The sequence below is a fragment of the Frankliniella occidentalis genome, unplaced genomic scaffold (genome assembly GCF_000697945.3).
Source record: "Frankliniella occidentalis isolate FOCC.00 unplaced genomic scaffold, Focc_3.1 Scaffold40, whole genome shotgun sequence".
NCBI classification, from domain to species: Eukaryota; Metazoa; Arthropoda; class Insecta; order Thysanoptera; family Thripidae; genus Frankliniella; species Frankliniella occidentalis.
The window spans coordinates 1,747,282-1,766,567 of record NW_026267170.1 but is presented as its reverse complement, the minus strand read 5'-3'; the positions used below and the strand labels follow the sequence as shown (position 1 = coordinate 1,766,567).

General features: G+C 45.1%; 2 protein-coding genes across 8 annotated transcripts in view; one reads left to right on the top strand and one right to left on the bottom strand.

The window, feature by feature from the left end:
• The window catches only part of LOC113215131 (uncharacterized), a 94,135-nt gene extending 75,725 nt beyond the window's left edge, over positions 1-18,410 (top strand). For all 7 annotated transcript variants that reach the window (XM_052266528.1, XM_052266529.1, XM_052266527.1 and 4 more), the window contains 10 exons: positions 12,239-12,441; positions 12,577-12,744; positions 13,279-13,431; positions 13,613-13,767; positions 14,275-14,519; positions 15,469-15,725; positions 15,990-16,226; positions 16,703-16,858; positions 17,547-17,696; positions 17,809-18,410. In XM_052266528.1, the coding sequence (XP_052122488.1) occupies positions 12,239-12,441; positions 12,577-12,744; positions 13,279-13,431; positions 13,613-13,767; positions 14,275-14,519; positions 15,469-15,725; positions 15,990-16,226; positions 16,703-16,858; positions 17,547-17,696; positions 17,809-17,916 (1,832 nt within the window). In that variant the 3' untranslated portion in view covers positions 17,917-18,410. The remainder of the gene's footprint in view (positions 1-12,238; positions 12,442-12,576; positions 12,745-13,278; positions 13,432-13,612; positions 13,768-14,274; positions 14,520-15,468; positions 15,726-15,989; positions 16,227-16,702; positions 16,859-17,546; positions 17,697-17,808) is intronic.
• On the bottom strand, positions 2,458-11,227 carry LOC113215130 (uncharacterized). The gene is made up of 2 exons (XM_026434707.2): positions 11,115-11,227; positions 2,458-6,725 (listed from the first exon to the last, which is right to left on the bottom strand). Exon 2 carries the CDS (start codon positions 6,712-6,714, stop codon positions 2,650-2,652), a length of 4,065 nt encoding a protein of 1,354 aa, XP_026290492.2. The 5' UTR covers positions 6,715-6,725; positions 11,115-11,227; the 3' UTR covers positions 2,458-2,649.
• Positions 18,411-19,286: the final 876 nt, after the last annotated feature.

Below are 19,286 nucleotides of genomic sequence, written 5' to 3'. Positions count from 1 at the left end.
GAAAGGAGAGGGAAAAGGTGGTGCGGGGCGGGACGGGGCTCGACGTACTCGCCCGATCCTGATCCCTCTGAGGAGACTGCCTCCTAATCGTGTTTAGAGACAAATTGCGTTTCGGAACAATTACACACTAACTGCAAAAGTACACTCTAAAAAATATTTGTGGGAAAAATCCCACAAATGTATATGAAGTTATTTACATATACATGTGTGGGATTTTTCCTACACTGCTGTGTAGGAAACATCCTATATGCGTGCAGTAGATGTCCTTGACAGGAGTGGGATTTTTCCTATACGAGTGTGTGGGGAAAAATCCCATACGAGTGCAGCAGATTTTCTTGACAGGTGTAGGGTTTTTGCGATTCGCATTTTTAAAAATGAAAATGATATTTTGAGGACTGTGGACTCGGATCCTACACAGCAAACATTTTTCCGTGAAGTCCCCTGGTCGATTTGGGAAAGCACTTCTCAGTGTGCTTTTCCCGCCTCATTTCTTTAGGTTATGTAGGAACTTTTAAGGGAAAAAACGGGTTTACTTTACCACTTCAGAAATTGTCTAATAAATTATTTAAACTATCTCAATCGAAAACAGTAGCAGACTAATAGTATTTAATTCAAAATTGTCGATTTTTGTTCCCTTCGTCACGATGTCCGATTGACGATTATCTCAGATAACTAAAGAAATATAGATTTTATGTCGGGTTTACTCTAAAAACGGCTACGAAACTCGAGCAGCACTTCTCTGACATATATTTCACGACCAACAACTTTCTGACTTTAAAATACTTTATTAGTATAATCAGTTCAGTCGTGGTTTTGTCACGCGCGAAATAGGGTTAGTTTAACGGACTTCAAAACGAAGAAAATCATATTTACCTTGTCACCTTCTTACCACCAGGTTCCTACTAATTTCTTATACGACGGCAAGCACTCACTACACGCTGCACGCTGCACCTTGTGAGAAATTTGAGATAACAGCAACGGTTATCCGAATTTTGACAAACCTGGTGACACTTTTTAAAGTGTTCGTTTCTCTTCTATTGGTGATTTGGGTGCTCGATATAGTAGTAATGCGATGTATCATAGATTTATTTAACGTAAAACATGGGTGTTTTTACCAGGATCAATAAATTACGAGCGATGATAACGAAAACAGACAGTAAAGCGGGGTCGGGGACAGCGCATTTTGCGTCTGCTAGGGGAGTTTAAGATATATTTAATGGTGATAAAATGGGTTTGCAATCAATTAAATGGCCTTGCCAAGTTTCAGACACGCTATATTTTGGTAATAATGTGTTCGTTTTAGCTACGGTAACGATTGGGAGAAATACAACTGAGTTGTATTCTCGGACACCGACATGCATCTTATTTGTGAAATCACCCATATTTCTCTTAAGAAGCACTCTTCACACAACATGATTCCTTTGTGACCACTGCAGGACAACGAGACTGCCGAATAATTGTACCTTAGCAGCAGGACTGATGTGTCCACGAATCATGAACTGTGATTTTCTTATTGCGTTGTTGTAAATTTTCAAGATAAAAATAGCAAAATTCCCACACTTGTATGGGAAAAATTCTTCCTAAACACTTGTAGGCATTTTGCTACAAAAGTGTGGGATTTTTTACACACGTATCGGTTTTTCCCTATAAACTATTTCGTGTGTACACATGTGTAGGAAATTTCGCGTCGCACATGCGTATGAGATTTTTCCTACACACTTGTACAGCAAAAAAAAAAACAACATTTTTTACAGTGTACATTTTCATACATGTCATACACTATAAAAACCATATATGTTTGATTTGTGTGTACGGATTTATGTACGAAATCATGCATTAATGTTTATAATTTTATGCATAAATAACCACAAACATAAGCATTTTTAGTCGATTAGTTGATGCACAAAATTTAACATATTTCTGTAGGAATAAGTACACAACCATGCACGTTTTCGTACAGAAATTGGTACGCGCGTAACACTCTATACGACGTTGTTCAAAAAAGTACTTCCCCGTTAGTGTGTAGAAACAATTCGCCTCTGATGCAAACGTCGTGCACGATATCTGAGAGCCGCTTGCTTTTTATTAGATTTAAAATTATCTGTGCTAATATATCGCAAATGCCTTTACCTCTTCAAAAAAGGACGGACTGAGGTAATTTCTGAATAAGAAGAACAGGGGTAATGTCATCTGCTCCCGCTCCCGGACCATCAAAAAGCCTCATCCAACCTTTCTTGGGCCGGCTACGAGGGGGACTGACGTTTTATGATGGTCTGTGAGAAGAATATAAACCTTCACTCTAAACAGGAAATAAGGACAATCACCGCTTTTTAGTCATCTTCACGACTAGTAGGACAACAATGTTGAACTGCTACATAGTTTAGTTTTGAATATATTTAATGTTTCTGGGTATTAATCACACAGGAGCGGCCTAGCGATCACAGAGCTTTCAATCGGAACTGGGCACAGAGATGTTTTATTTTTCTTCTTCTTTACAGTATCAGTGTTACAACATACAAAACTAACTTTCATAAAGTTTGGTTTACACTTTTAACCTCAACAAGTTACATACACAAAACTACTAAAGTGGTGGGGCAAAATCCAAATCAGACAAAAGAAAACATTTAAAAAAAAATACACCCAATACTCTTAAGAGTTGTCCACTGTTTCAAAAGTTAAGTACTTCTCTATTGCTCTTAAGGACTTAATAGCTTTGTTTGCGTTATCAGAGCAATATTTGGTGTGGTCTGAATCTATATTATACCAACCTAAACCTGACTTGTAGTGGATCAGGATAAATTCAAGTCGTTTAGCTTGATAAAAATAGCTAATTCTATTGTCTTGATTTTGACTGATTTTGGCAAGGATTCTATAATTAGAAGAAAGGTGTTTGTGAAGTTTTGATCGTAGAAAGGTTGTGTAGAGGTCTGTCCGTTTTGCACATAAAGCTAAATGTTCGCGCAACATTTGTGTAGCTCTCTCGATATAGACTGTTTTGTTTAATAAACTCCCAAGAAGCGCTTTGTGGTGTGCTATGTTTTTCCAAACCTTTTCAACATTTAAATACCTCCAAAATTCTGTATCCGCCATAAGCGCCTTGTACTTCTTCGACCCATCGGCTCTATTTAGGAAGGTAAGGCAATCTGTTGGGGGTGGTTCATCGCTCATTGCAATGGTGCGCCACAGAACACGCCATATTTCTTTCTCATAGGTGAGGGCCTCCTTAACAAATTCTACTCCTCCATGTTCGCATTTCCTTAATTTAAGAGCAGTGTGCGCAGACCTTGACAAAGCTAGCATGTAATTTCTCGTAGTGTTTCCTTGGCCTTGAAATGAATCTCGAATATTTTTGAGTATGCTTCTAGCCTGCTGAAATTTTTTTTTACCTTCGCAGTCCTGACGTTGTTTGAACTGTGCGCATTTACACAATTGTTCCCCTCTAGCGTTGTAAAGCTTGGCTTTTAACAAGTTAAGGCCAATAATGATATTATTGTCACCAAACAAAATCCTTTCTGTGCTCGTCTCATCGGTCAAAGTTCCTTCTTTAAGGTATTCTCCGCTATGTACAGCGTTGCGAGAATGTGAAATATTTAGCACCTCGTCTCCGCCGTAGAAAGGATAACTTGGGCAGGAGGTGCGTCTAATTGCTTTACCCGGTGAATCCGTTGTGAGTAAGCTAGTTCGTGCAAGGCGTATCTGTGCTAGAGACCATGTCACTTCATTGATTAATGTTTCTGCGTGGTCTAACTTCTGTGCATACAGTTTTTCAAGAACTGCTTCGTTGGCTAGAGACGCAATTCTCAGCTCTATGTTACTTACTTCCAATTTTCTTGTAATTTCTAGTCTTTTTATGCATTTTTCAAGGTCTCCGTTAAGAGTAATTTCTGTCAGCACAAATTGAGCTTTCTCCTTGCCTACATCTTCTTTCACTATGATATCGAACATAATCTGTGTCACTCTGTCATTAAGTAGGCTAATTAAAGATCCTACATATGAAATGTCAGCAGAGCCCTGCAGTATAGTTTTTAACAAAACATTAAGGGAATTGTGGTCAAAGACATGCAGGTCACCCGTCTTGGCCAAAATAGCGGCCAAGAAAGGAGCCATAAAATCAATGCGAGGTAACTCTCTTGCCAGGCGGTTTATCCGAAAAGGATTTTGGAGGACACAATGTGTGACACCTGCATCATTTTGTTTGACTTCTATGTCAACCAAATATAACACAAATGCTGGGTCTTCTAACGCCGATGAAACCGTTTCGTATTTTAGTTGGTATGCCCGTTCTACTTCGTTTAAAATTTTAAGTATGTTCAAAACAATAGCAGACTTGTTGACCTCGACTAATTTTCCTTGACCCCATTCCACCTGCTTTGTTTGTTGATTGTTCAGTATCAACTTTAATCTTTCTTCAATGAGTATTCTCGTCTGTGGGCTTATGTCATTCTGTCCTATGTGTCTGTTAAAAGAATCTTTATCATTCATGAAGTACTCAAACAAAACAATAACATATCGTGTTGATATGTGATTTTTACCGAAAATGGAAAGATGCAAGAGTCCATTTACTTCGTTTTTTATTTCCTCTTCCAGTGTAATGTTTGCTGAATTGTTAATACTGGTAAAACTGGATAGTACTGCTAATTGCGCTGCCAGTTCGCTTAAACCAAGTTTCTCCATGTAATCAGAACATAATGACTTGTCAAGACGGCGTTTCTCTTCCGTATCTCCTGAAATTTTTTGCACAGCCCACCATTTTTCAAATATCTCTCTCTTTTGAAGACTACTTAACTCCGGCAGAGAATGCACTATATCTTCATCTTTATGGTCACTGCAGTCTAAAATTGGAGCCAGACAGTTGACGTACGTGCTAACTATTTTAGATATTTCCTTTTCGATCCAAGCCGAATCGTAAGCATCAGAAAGGTGTCCAGTCCCTTTAGAAGTGTATAAGCGAAGGTTTGCATAATGTTTTCCAGTTTTCTCAATGACAGAAGATAAATCCGTTCGAAGATCAAGGAAGTCTTCGTCATTCCTAAAACACTTGAGAACCTCAGACATGTTTAGTGCCAGTTCATATCTGTACATATCAATAACTGCGGATGGTATATTCTGACTTACTTGAGTGGCAGTGAGGTTTTGAAAATCATGCATAATACTATTTCTCAACTGACTCAATCGACCTCCAAGTGGGCTTTTCTCTTCGGTTAGTCTGGGGAAGACATTCACGAGCAAATCGAATACGACTTTCTGAAGGCGAGAAGGTTCTTCGCTCAATTTATCTACATTCTCACAAAACTTACGGATTGAATCAGAAATTTCTGTTGGTGTTGTGTATCTTTCAGCCGAGCCAAATTGCACTGCATTTTGTTTCAAAACTTTGAACACATTTTGGCTTTCTTGCTGCAGTATTCTGTGATTCGCCTGGCCTGGCCTGATTTGAAGATTCTTCTCTACGGTTTCAGCAAAGTCACTCATTGCACTTAAAAATTGCTCCATTTTCATTTTTAGCTTATCCTCGATGAAACTTCTAAACGTGTCAAGGGAAATTTGGAAGAGTCCAGATTTTTTCAAAATGTGTTGCCGCAGCGTTGCAAAGGTAGACAATACATCAACCACATTCTTCTGTCTAAAAACAGCATTGTAAACTCTTTTGAAGTACGCCTTTTTACAACGTTTTAATAGATCTGTTTGGTCCTTTGGCATTGGGATAGTAGCACAGTAGGTATCCTGTACCGCAAAAGTTTCTATGGAATATAGAATTGCATTTGCTGTTTTGAAGGACATACCCTTTTGCGCCCCGCGAAGAAAGTCTGTGCATTTCTTAGCTTTTTTGGTTGTCCTTTTTACTTCGTTTAGGACATTTGCAAAAAAAACTCTCCACTCAATATGGCTAAATTTGAATGATGACACTAGATCGTGCAATTGACCTGTGTTCAAATTCTTTGATTTATTTTTATCTCTGATCCAATCAGAGACAATGATGGCCTTTGCAATAGCCGAGGTTATAGGGTCATCTTTGTCGTCACTTAAAAACTCGATAAACTTATCTCGTCCCCCCTCGACTTGGTCTTTATTATTGTCAACTGTGGTCCAGGATGTAAGGAGTGTCGTTTGACTGTCAGTAACGCTCAGACGTATGAACTTCTTCTTGTCTAAACTCATATAAAATATTACATAGAGTCTAACGTCAACTTCGGTTGAAATACAAGGGGCCCAGAGAAATTTTAACAACATATCAATCTCACTCATATATTTGTAATCGTATCTGCAATGAAGTGTCGCATCAAATAAGTCAAACTCCTGCTTCTCTCCCATATGGTCATGTTGACCTCCAATATTTTGCTGCAGTTTTGTGTTATCTGCAAATAGTTGACCGGCGTCGTCGTATAGTGTTGTAATAATTTGTTGCATGGAATCATAATTTTTTGATTGGAAGGCTATGTCAAGCGCCGTCTCACAATTGTTGTTCTCAGCACTCCTGTTTGCGCCTCGGTCTAAAAGCTGGGTAATGACTTCTTGAGAGCGCTTCTCAGCATTTGCCGCATAGTGTAGACATGTGTTTCCATCCGAGTCCTTATAGTGTAAATCCGCGCCATCCTCTCCCACCAAACGGATCACCTCATCTTTGTTGCCAGCCGATGACGCCACCAGTAGCTTGAAGTTCAGGACTCTCCGCTTAAATGGGGGGCTTCTGGTTTCCTCATGGTACAGCGCCATATTATGAAATCCTGCAAAAGAATTCATCTGGTGAGGGGACAATGCTCAGCACCGAATGAGTGCCCACTTTTGACGTTTCTTTGTCCTGCATTTGCCGTTACCAAACGACAAACTTGAAACAAAGCTACTCCACGGGAGATTGGCCTCTTTGTTTTTGGCGCGCAGGACATTTGCCTTTATTTCTAGGACCCACGGACCCACCGAACTGTGGTAACCAGGTGCAAACGGTCTTGGTTGGTAATAACTGGTAATCCACACACTCGTGAGGGTCCTTTCAAAGGACAAATTTGTTGATTGAGACATGCGTTTTTGTTCACATCTTGCCCAAATGCAAACGCTCGTGTTTAATATAGTGAATTTGCCCCCCCCCCCCCTTTCCATGGACAAAAATATAATTTGTCCCAATATAGAATGCAAATTTGTAACTTGGAATAAGATGAGTAAAAAATCAATAACTACCAAAAATGTACACAAAAATGCGTCTTTCTCGGACAAAAAATGGCCATTTAGATTCAAAACGCACGCGAATCACGCATGCCTAGTATTCATTAGTAATCTTTGCAATTTGGTAATCTAGTGTACACATTTTTAAGTAGGCACCTCTCGGTACACTCTGTACAGTAGGCGCTCGCTTTAGTCCAACCTGGGGTTCGGAATGGGTGAGTGGGGTGAGCTACTGGGCTGAGCGGGGACAGAGTAGGCCTAATATATTGCAATGTAATATAGGTAATACAGGTAATACGAGTAATATCAATGTATTAGAAGTATTACCTTGTATTACATATAATACAAGGTAACACAAGGTAATAATACACAGTAATACAGATAATAGAGCGACTGAACCTATTTCGGATCAGATTTTTGTATTCCTGCCCCATACCAAAGCACACAGGTTTCAAAACAATCGCGTAGGAAGGCACCAAAAGGTTAGATCTTCCTTAACAAGAAGCAATTTTTGTGGTGTCCGTAACTGCACTCGTTTCGGAGTTATGGGAGTTTGAGTATAGACGTGATTTTGATCCGAAATAGGGACATATGAACCTATTTCGGATCAGCTTTGGATAAAGATGGTGATTTTGCCATTTTGTAGTCTGACAGTAGTCGGCTCTAGATGCAATCAAGATTTTGGTCCACAATCCACGGGGTCTTTGAATTATTGCCTGATCCGAAATAAGCATGTGCACCTGATTCGGATCAAATGAAACTATTAATTAAGAAACCGACCAGCAACAGACTCGGCAGTAGTTTTTAAGTAGAATAAGTGAAAAAGATGAGTACACGTCTTATTTTTGACCAGCTGGAATGCCTATTGCGAGAGATCGAGATAATGTAAGGGTATTTTTGACTAAATCTACATAAAATGCAGTGAAACTGGCAAATACGGTCCTCTGGACTGTCCAGGATGACCAAGTACGGATCCTAAAGCAACCCTTTCAAATATTCCGTGACAAAACTAAGTAATGGTGAGCACCAAAACAGTTCCGACCATCATTAAATCGAAGCTGCTCGCAAAACTTGACCTAATAAGTTGTTACTTTTGACCTCTACCCGCGTTTTATCCTGGCATGATATTAGATCGAATCCACGTTTGAAACGTGTTCTCTAGGCCTTGAACTAAAGATAGATACCTGGGTTCACGCGAAATTATGCGTACATACCAAGTAATGTCAATTTGATTAAACCACAACATTCTCCCACCTCCTAAACAATGAATGTTTATGTTCAACTCGGCCGCGCGGGCAGCATGGGCCGCAATAGGGCATAGCGATGGTATTTTCTGGTAGAAAACGAAAACCTTTTCACCAAAAAAATTAAAACCCATACATTTTAGCGAGGGAGCGTGTGTAGGTCTCATTGATCCGAATTAGGGGCTGATCCGAAATAGGTTCAGTCGCTCTACAGAGTTAATACTTGATATTACAGGGTAATACATGGAATTCACTTGATACTTGGTAATATCAGGTAATATTGGTAAAACAGCTGCCGGGGACACCAGTTGTTCACCCCTCGCGGTTGCTACATGCAGCGTCTTCCCCCACTCCTTTACCACTCTATGGCGCGCTCGCTCACACTGCCGCCCGGCCGGCCGGCGCCGGAAAGAGCACAAAATTTAGCGTCCCTTGGTAAGTAAGGAATTTTTTTAACCCCATTCCGGTTGCCGAAAGATGTGAGGCAAACGAATGGCGTCTATTTTAGTTTGAGGTAAGGATACTTTTTAATCTATTTCATACATTCATAGACGGTTAAAATAAGGAACAATACGTAACAGACGCCAAATTTTGTGCTCTTTCCGGCGCCGTTGTCCGTTTTGCGATCTGAGATCTATTTCAGGAGGAATGTGCTGAAATGTGACAGAATGTCCGCCGCCGGAGCACTATTTTCAGGCTCTAATATAATTCTTCCTTGTCATATTTGGATCAGTGCTCTGAAGACACATTCGTATTTGGGTATCTAAACTTCCTGCAAGTTTCAACCTGATCCGCGAAAGTAGTGCAATCTCGTAGACATAGTTCATGTGGTCTGACCCAGGATACACGACTAGTCATCTAGATCCCCGGAATCTTTCAGGACCAGTTCAGTAAAAGTTGCCCTGGCTTTTGGTTCGTCGCTGTCGCTATAGGGTAAGGTGCCCTATTGTGGCCACTGCCCCATTTATAGCCACTTTTCTCGATTTCCAGCCAATCTGGCCAAACTACTTCACATCGTTGTCTACATTACAAGAAAAAGGGGTGGCCATCATTGGGCAGGCCCATTCTTAAGGTGGCCATCATAGGGCATCTCACCCTACCCTACATAGTTACTGAAAACTTTAAATTCGTTTTTCTCTGAATGCATTTTTACAAACGGTGTGCAACCTCCAGGCCGTAGTTTTGGAGCTATCGACTTAGTATTTGGCCTGAATGTTGTCCATTCATGTGCCCAGGATCTGACAAGGGCGATTGTTTATAACTCAATTGCAAGGTGCACAAACCAGGGAAAAAGTACCCCAATTTTAACCCATTTTTTTGTACTCATTTTTTGGGAAATATTTTCAAGTATTTCGGAGTGGAATTCCAAAAAATCCTCCCGTCAGATCCTAGATACATGTTTTAAGAGAATCTAGCAATCATTTTCACTGTTACAGACCCAACGGTTCAGGCACAATCGTGCACACCGCAAAGACCTACATCAGCTCCATTTTGTTTGTGGAGGGGTCCGCACCGCTCAGTAGCCAAATAGTGGGGCCATCTTTACTTTATATATACGCGCAGTACTAAACCTCTGAGTCGCCCCATTTTTTTTTTCTAAATAAATTTTCCCCCAAACCCTTGTATTTTACAGGTCTACCCCCTTAAACAGGCTCTTCGATTTCATTTTCGATTGGACCATCGGAGTCTTCGCCAAATTACGGTTCGAACGAGCATAGACAGATATGATAGGGTTCTGATCTCGATCAACACTCTTACAAGAACGCTGATAAAAGTCCTTTACTTTCACGAGTTAGCGAACTATGAGTCAAAGCCCCATCATATTTATATTCCGCTGTTAACAGTGCACTGTAGTATGTCCACATGCTGTCAATCAGGTCGAAATGCAGTCAAAATCCGACGTCCAAAGTGTGTCCGAACTAGGGAAGGAAATAAGACGTTTTTTTACCAAGAAAAAAACGGGGGAAAAACAACAAAAAGTTAGGGGAAAACGATTTTTGGTATATTACAACTAAATGAAGCATATAAATAGTTAAAAGAGCATTCTTATCCAAAACGTAGGTGTTTAATTGCAATTCATCCGTTTGCACAGCCTCGATAAGCTTGTTCGCTTGCATAAGGTGTGCTAAACGGTCTGCATGATGAAACATCATCATGAAACATGATGAACATCATCTTAAAAAGTTAGACAGTTAGATAGGGAAAAAAATAGAGATCAAAAAGCATTTAGTATTACCAGAATGAGAAATAAATCTCCTAACACAATCAGCGGTTAGTAGCTGATTATTTGCTCAGATTGTCAAATAACCTAACTTAGCTCCTGAGGGATTAGCCCATATAAGTTAGGGATGCTATGTTGCATAAAAAAATCGGAAAGCCCACATTATTCAATGTGGCCTAAAAAGGCTTCACGTGCGGATATCGGGCCTCAAATTAGAATTTGTTTTGTTTTGCAAAGATATTACTAGAATATCGTCAGCATATTATGCTACGACTTTCATTTCAAATTTCGTTGCTCTTAGAAAAACAGGGAGCATAGTGATCTAGATATTTACCGCACCAGTAAAATGGGCTTCGCTATCGCTCTGCCAAAAATATTTCGCTTGAAAAGTGCAACCGACCGACGGCGTACTACATCCGTGCCATAATTGACCCTGATGTCGTCTAGCCGTTCACAATGCAGAATATCTCAATAGCGAGGGTTTTACTCACAGTAAAATACTAAGTTGCATGACTAGAGGCGAGGTGTACCCTTCTCCTGGATGGTGCTGACTTCCCCGTGAACTGACGCGCGGCACATTTATAAGTTCTGGTCGCTCTCCCCGCCGGACCTGGTTTGATTACATCCACGGCGTCCATACAGATAACCTGTGGTGTTGATAGCCACACCCCGGCTCGGGCTATAGTTGCGCAGGGCGTACACTGACAAACTAAGTTTGCAACTGCAAGTTGAATACCTACAAATGTGCAACTGCAAATTAATACTTGCAAGCGTTGTGCGTCTACGTTTGCTACTTTCTAGTTTGCAAATCCTCGGTTGAGCACTTCCTACAAGTGTTCCAGCAAAAAATAGTATTCAATATTATTCAATTGATATTCACTAGTATTCACGTAATCGTAATATTTACGTAATATCCACAAGTTGTGGACCCCTCCGGCTCTCTTACTGTTACGGTATTTCAACCACTAAAATTGTAGAGGTATTTAGGTAGGGGTAGGTGCGATTGCGACATCTTGTTAGAGTGGAGGCAAATAGGATTACGGTTCAGCATCACGGCACGTCAAAGGGTTGGTGTCGACAGGGGAGGGCGGCTGGCGGTCACTATCGCGCGCCACGGATCGGTTGTATTTCACGGCGGAACGGCCCATTAGGTTGGGGCGAGCCTCCTCTCGTGATGAATCGCTCTCCTCGCGCAGCGCCGCGGACCGCGGATGAAATATGAAGCACTGCTCACTTAAATAATAACAAAAGTAAAATTCCAGCTCACGTTTTTTCATATATATTATTATTTTTCGCCGGTGTTTGTCCAAGTCCAGGCCAGATTTCCAGCCAATCTGGCCAAACTACTTCACATCGTTGTCTACATTACAAGAAAAAGGGGTGGCCATCATTGGGCAGGCCCATTCTTAAGGTGGCCATCATAGGGCATCTCACCCTACCCTACATAGTTACTGCCGGCCGCCGCGGCTAGCTGAATTAAAGTCTGCGTGGCGGACTCGGCGCCGCGCATACCGTGGAGCTGCGGGCCGCGGGCCGGTCGAGGTCCCGGGGGATGGAGTGAGTGGCTGTGGAGATCATGCGGGGGTCGTGACGCCTGTATACTGCTTGCTTGCAGGTGCGTGCGAGTCGGTGTCGCTGCAGCGAGGCTCGCGCGGCCTGGGGCTGTCCGTGTGCGGCGGCGTGGACTGCGCGCCCGACGGGCTGGTGCGCATCAAGCGCCTGTTCCCGCACCAGCCCGCCTGGCAGAGCGGTCGCCTGCGGCCGGGCGACGTCCTCCTGGCCGTCAACGGGGAGCCGCTCAGCGGGCTCACAAACCACGTTAGTAACACTTTCACATTACTACTCAAAAATAAATAGTTTATAAATAGTTTTATGAAAGGTTTGAGACCTCTCTGGCAGTGTGAAATATAAAATTCGTCTGGCGCTGAGTGAACGTTCTGTCTGGTGTTGCAGGAGGCCCTGGAGGTGCTGCGGACCGCCTCGGACCACGTGGTGTTGACGGTGGCCCGGCCGGCCCGGCCGCCGTCCTGGGCGCCGCCCCAACAGCGGGAGCACGCGCCGCCGCAGTACCTGCAGCTGCCGACCGCCGAGCAGCGCCTCGCGCGCCAAGACTCTTGTGGGGTGAGTTGTTTAGGCAGGGGGGCGAGGACTTTCTCTGCAGTGGGTGAAGAGAGAGAGAGAGCGGCGTGTGGAGCTGTGCGAACTAGTCGATCCGTCTTGGAAAATTTGGCAACTTGTCGGTAAAGAGAAAGAAAAGCCCACCGTGCACTCGGGTCACGTGCTGCCGTGCGGCGCGGAAGGCGCGCCCAAGTCCTGCTCAGCCTGTCAGCCTAGAGGAAGGCAGGCCTGCGTGACCGCGGTGCGTGGCGGGTCTGCCTACGCTGCGGGCGTCCACAGCCTAGAGGAAGGCAGGCCTGCGTGACCGCGGTGCGTGGCGGGTCTGCCTACGCTGCTGGCTTTACGTCCCTTTTTGAACTACGGCCTGTGTTTACCAAACGGTTTTCCGTGCTTGCGCGGCTGCCGCAACACCAGACTGCGCAACTCCCAACCTAGGATGATTGTTTTCTTTCCATGATCAACCATGCAATGAAACAAGCATGCTCCCCTCCCTCGTACTAATAATGTGACTTTTTCTCTCTCTATTCCTTCGGCCAGGAGCTGGAAGTGTCGTTAAGCAAGGTGCAGGGCAGCCTGGGCTTCACGCTGCGCAAGGAGGACTCGAGCGCGCTGGGCCACTACGTGCGCGCCCTGGTGCGTGAGCCGGCGCTCTCGGACGGGCGCATCCGGCCCGGGGACAAGATAGTGGCGGTAAGGACTGGATATAAAATAACAACATAGAATGTAACAATATTTTATTTTTATTTTTTTTAAAGCCTACAGTCAAGTTATCACGGGTCGAAGACCACTTTTACAAAAATGATGTCACTCAAGTATTCCTTTTTCTTTCTGCTCGTTTGTGACTAACCCTTTCTTCTCGTTTCTGCCTCAGGTGAACGGCATGGACATCAGCCACATGACGCACGAGGAGGCAGTGCTCTTCTTGCGACAGGCGGGCGACACGGTGCACCTTCGGTTGTACCGCGACGTGGGGCAGACCCCGGTGTCGGCGCTCTCGCCCACCGAGGCGCGACCCAAGACGCTGAGGTAAGACAACTCCGGGCCGGGCCTACCCCTCGCCGTCAGGGCGCAGGGGGTAGCGCCGGACGGAAGATCATAGAGCGACCTCGCGCGTCGTTTCACATATTTTACAGCTCCCACGCGAAAGCTCTGCTGCTTCAATTGCTAGAAGTGTGTGGGCAAAGTCAGTACAAATATAACGCGCCTTCTAGTGATTGTCGTGGTAGATAAATGATCGGTACTCGTCTAGATAAGAAATGGCCCGGGCGCCGAAAACTGGAGCCTGTCACCTGGCATTCGCTTTTGGTGGCCTGCAGGTCACATTTGGGCTAGGTCTGGGCAAGTGCGGGGCTACGTTTGGGCCTACTGCTTGGAACGGGGCAAATGAGACAGTGGTGTATTATTAATTTTGCTGATATCGTGATTGGTTTTCCTTGCCTCATCCATCTAGCAGACACCTTAACGTCACTTGTGTATATTTAATTTTTAGTCTAGTCTACGTGTCTCAAGGTATGTAAAACTTGTTTTCTTTAGGAAGGAGGCCCTGGACATGCTGAGCGACCTGGCTGTGCGCCGGCTGGCCCCGCGGCCGGGCGAGTCCTCCACCCTGGGCAGGCCGCGCAAGGTGGCGGACCGGCCGCAGCCCGACAGGACCGACAGGGCGCACGCGTCCTCGCAGCCCTCGCTGCAGCAGCAGCAGCAGCAGCAGCAGCAGCAGCGCCAGCACCAGCGCTCGCGAACGCAGTCATTTGGGGAGCGGCTGTCGCACCGCTCTCAGGGTGAGTGAGCGGCCGCCACTGTTCAAGAGGTGCCCTTTTGTCATTCAAAGAGAGTCATTTAAGGCCTATATAAGGCCTACAAACTCCTTTCTCCTCTCTGGTTATACTGCACCGCACGCCGCCCAGGCGGCGCCTAGTCACCGAGAAAAATAGAACACTTTAGCATGGCTATCTAAGGGACAGCCATAAAATGACAGATGAGAAAACAATCTCTCAGTGAACAAAGAAGTAAAATTTAATTCGCACAACTTTCTCAAGACTACCGTCAACCGTCGTTTTATCGAGGGGGCCACCACTTCAGGAGGGCGATCGGAGAGCTCCCTGAGAACGCTCCACTTCCGGTCTCCCACTACCCCCCTCACCCCGTTTAAGTCGATTTAGAAGGCGTTTCCGGTTGTTTTCAGGGAGCTCTTCGATCGCCCTCCAGTCTGGGATGTACACAGGATTACGCGGTTACATGGATTACACATGAACTTTGAGGGATTACACGTACACGTGCAAATTCATGAATTTTGTTAAATTTCTGGCTCCAAAACCAATTAATTTGGACGATAAGGTGAAATTTGGTGATAATGTTTTAAAATTTTGTCAAGCATTCACGGAATACATGAGGATTATAGGGATTACACTCTCGTCTGTACACAGGATTACGCGAGTGGTGGCCCCCTCGCGTTTAATAGTTGTTCCTGAGGTAACCATATAATAATTGCTTGCAGCTTTCTCTGGGTGGGTAACTCCACCCCCTTGCATGCGGTTCGGAAAGGGGTCTATAAGCCACTCCGTACTTAATTTTAACCCTGAATATGCCTACGCTTGAACCGGCCCCCGTGGAGAAACGGACGTTTGAAACGGCATTAAAATGATGCCGTTTTAAAATGTCATTTTTCACTGGGCGATATCCAAACTGGACCCTGAACCTGTCTCTTATGCCGAACCCCTCTCTCCGCAGAACTGATCTCATCTAGTCATACAAGCAGGGAGCAGAGTCCCCTCGTGGACCTGGCAGACTCCACCGTGTCCAGCTCGTCCCTCAGCTCGCTGGCCTCGGTGGTGGAGCGGCCGCCGGGGCTCCGCGGCGTCGTGGTCGGGGGCGTCAGGCGGCCCGACTTCCTGGAGCTCAGCGAGCGGGGAGGACCCGGCGCGGCCGCCCCGGGCTGGCACCTGCAGCGGCTGACGCTCACCACTCCCCCCGCCAAGGAGTCTTGGGTGAGTAGAGTTACCAGAGCAGAGCAAGGGTCTCAGACACGCGGCTCGCGGGTCACTCTGGCCTGGTGCGAGAGAGACGAAGCTTCTGTAGTGTGCGTGAGTGCGACCGAGAGGTCCGCTGTGCGGCCCGCGCGTCGTCTGCTCTTCCCTTCACTAGAGATCACGATGAGGGTGGTAGAGACGGTAGGGTGCGGAAGGGGGTGCCTCGGGTCTCTTGCCCAGACGTCTCACGTTTTCTTCATTTGTCTCTTTTGAATTTTCCAGGCCGACGACGGTAAGTCGAGCGACTTTGCGAGTCTGCCGTGTAACAGTCCAGACGAGCGGGTCCGGCCGGGGAACAACTTCAGCCACCGGAACCGGAACCCGGCCTTCCAGTCGGCGCACCCCACGTGCCGCAGCCACAGCCCCGGCCGCGCGCTGGGGACCCTCGGACACGCGCAGGCCTCGCACGGCGCGGAGGGGCGGGACACGCGCGGCGTCAGGGCCGAGGTGGCGCTGCAGGTGAGAACACTCTAAACCTTTATTTTACTTGGAAATTTGCCTACTCACTTCTAAAGTTATGAGCTGTTTCATATTATCAAGAAATGATGAAGTATTACTAAGCCTTTTCCGGGTATTACTTAAAGCTTTCCTATCTTAATTATACGGGGTGGTCCACATACCCCTTCCTTTATTTTGCTTATACTGTACCGCATGCAGGCGTGCGGGCGGGCTTGCCTACTGTCGCTCACCATGGGCGCCTTATGGCTCCGTATGAGTATGCAACCCGTCCGCACGCCTGCATCCGGTACAGTATAAGCAAAATAAAGGAAGGGGTCTGTGGACCACCCTGTAGTTCAAGGAAAACTTTTGGAATATGTACCACAAGGTTCAGTAATACTAAAGAATTTCTTGATAATATACAACAACACAAAACTTTGCGCCGCCACATGAAGGCGACGCGACAACAGAGATGAGCAATTCTGAAATGATCGCAGGAATCTACGCCAGGCGGCGTGACGGAGGGCCGAACCGGCCTGCTCAAGTGGAAAGGGGTGGTTTTTACGCCTGAGGATGACGACAGTGACACGGAGTCGAGCTCTGCACAGGACGACACGATCAGCCAAAGCACTCTGGAAGACAGCAACGGACAGGTCAGCCCTTTCACTAAATTACGGGAGAATGTGGGGTCTTCTTTAATCTTTAAGTACTTCGACCTCTCTACAAATCTCAGAACTTCACTTTATTATTTATGTTTTTAATGTGTTTTCACCCATGTACCGGGTGATTCAGAGAAGACGCAGGTGCGGGCGGGTTTGCCTATCCTCGACTCGGCGGTCGCAAGGGTCCAGGTCTAGGGAGAGGTGAGGAGGGGACCCGTGCGCCCGCCGAGTCGAGGATAGGCAAACCCGCCCGCACCTGCGTCTTCTCTGAATCACCCGGTACGTACAGGGTGTTTTCTTGCTTGTACTGTAATACCGCGTGCAGGCGTGCGGCGGTACGGTGTTCCAAGGTTACAATTAGAGCATGTTTGAGCTCGACTTGCACATGGTTCCCCGAACTCTGATTTGAACCGAACGTGGCTTGTTTGTCTCCTTGCAAACAAGCCACTTTCGGTTTTAATGTGAGATGGGCAAGCCGAGCTCGAACTCTTATTTTGGAACACTCGCAGCGGTGACGGATGAAGGGTTGGCAAATCCGCCCGCTCACGTCTGCATGCAGGACAGTTTAAGCAAAATAAAGGAAGAACGGACCTGTATGTTTATTTTACCAAGTCCTTTGCAAATACAAATTTACAGTGATTTTGATGTTTTGAATGGAAATGTTGTTGTTTTAATATAGGTCTTTACTGTGGAGCTGAACCGTGGTTGGAATTCTCGTCTTGGGTTCAGTCTACAAAGCAGTGGCGATTATTCTGTCATTAGTGCTATCTACAGTGACAGTGTGGCTGCCAAAAATGGGAAGCTAAAAATCGGTGACCGAATTATAATGGTAAGAATAAAGCTTAGAAATATTGATATTCTTCTTATTGATAGAATAAAAAATATTAGCACAAATGTGACACATTTCTTTGATGCCACTGAAAATGTTCCTTTTTTTTCAGGTAAACGATGAAAGTGTGGAAGGAATGGCAACAGCCAACGTTATAGACCTATTCAGAAAAATACGAGGGTCAATTGCAATAACTGTGTGGCGAGAGATTAAGGTGTAGAAATCATAAATGTAGCTGTGGAGTGGACCAGTCTTCTCTATCCCCTTTGCATTCCAAGTGCTTGAGCCAAAGATATTCACAGCACACTGCCATTAAAGATGTAAGCTGGTACATATTTTATCACTAATCAAAACAAATAATCGAGTCCAGAATTCTTGATGTCATTTTTAGGGAAATAACATCAGGAGATAGTCATTATCCAAAGAGATAGCACTAAAACTGATTAAAAGTAGTAAGATACTAGAAGAAAAGCATCTGCAGTAGTGTCATCAAAGACTTTTATGGATGTTTATGTCAATTTAAAACTTGTTAGGCTGGCATTCGCTGCAGTTATCAAAACCTTGTAAATGCTGCAATTTTATTTAAAGAAAAGAGTCTGCTGACAATTATTCAATGAGGAAAACTAGTACCAATGGTACCTTATTTTTAATGTAGTATTAAAAAAAACTTTACCATGAAATTTGATCACAATAAAGCAAATTTAATAAAGTTAGCATGTGTGCGCCTTGTTTTCAGTACGCCTTTCAAAATACTCCTTGACCCCTGACCAAAGTTAAAAGTTAAGTGGCGTGTGTGGTGTATGTAGTAGTAAAAGTACACATTAGGGGCTGTCAAAATAAGATACGGTTTGGCCGACCGACAGACCGACCGACCTACCGTCAACCTCGGAACGACCAGGACGACTGAAATATCGTGTTTGGGGGTTTTCTCGCACGCTGAGTCCAAATCTGGTAGTGCTGATGTCGTCCGGGCCCCCGGGGACGCCATTGAGGACCTCACGAGCACGCCGATGACACTTCCACGACAAATACGATTCGGCTCCAATCGTCGTGTACCTGGGCTCGTGCATATTTCTTAATAGTCGCCAAATATAATTAGTATTAATAGCAAATCGCCCATAATAGTTTATAATTATCCTGATCATTTCACTATTGTCACATGGCCAAGGTGGATTAAGGACGGTGGCGGCACTGCGCTCCCAAGCGCTCACCAGAAGCGGGCTAGTCCGCGAGCGCAGCGTTGCCTACTGCCCAGGGTGAGGGGCCGGCCGGCGCGCGTTTGAAAGCTCTTTTCATTCCCTACAATCGCCTCGCTTTCAACTCCCATCCAAAATGAACAGGAAAGGCGCCAGGAGCGAAAAACCGCAGCCGCGTCGCGATTTGGGCTTTTGCCGTGAAATGTATATTGATGCTGTCGCTGACTGGGTCGTGCTATCGAGCTGGGCGAGGGCTCACTCGATGGGTTAAGACGTGCTCTTTAACCGATATCCTTACATCGACTCCCGAAAAGTCAAAGGAAAGCCCGCGAGGGCCGAAAAACCGTCCTTAATCCACCTTGCACATGGCACTTCCCTGGCGTTGCCGCCTGGA

Bases quoted from the DNA above. Each gene is read 5' to 3' on its own strand.
- LOC113215130 (XM_026434707.2), bottom strand. From the start codon at position 6,714: ATGGCGCTGTACCATGAGGAAACCAGAAGCCCCCCATTTAAGCGGAGA.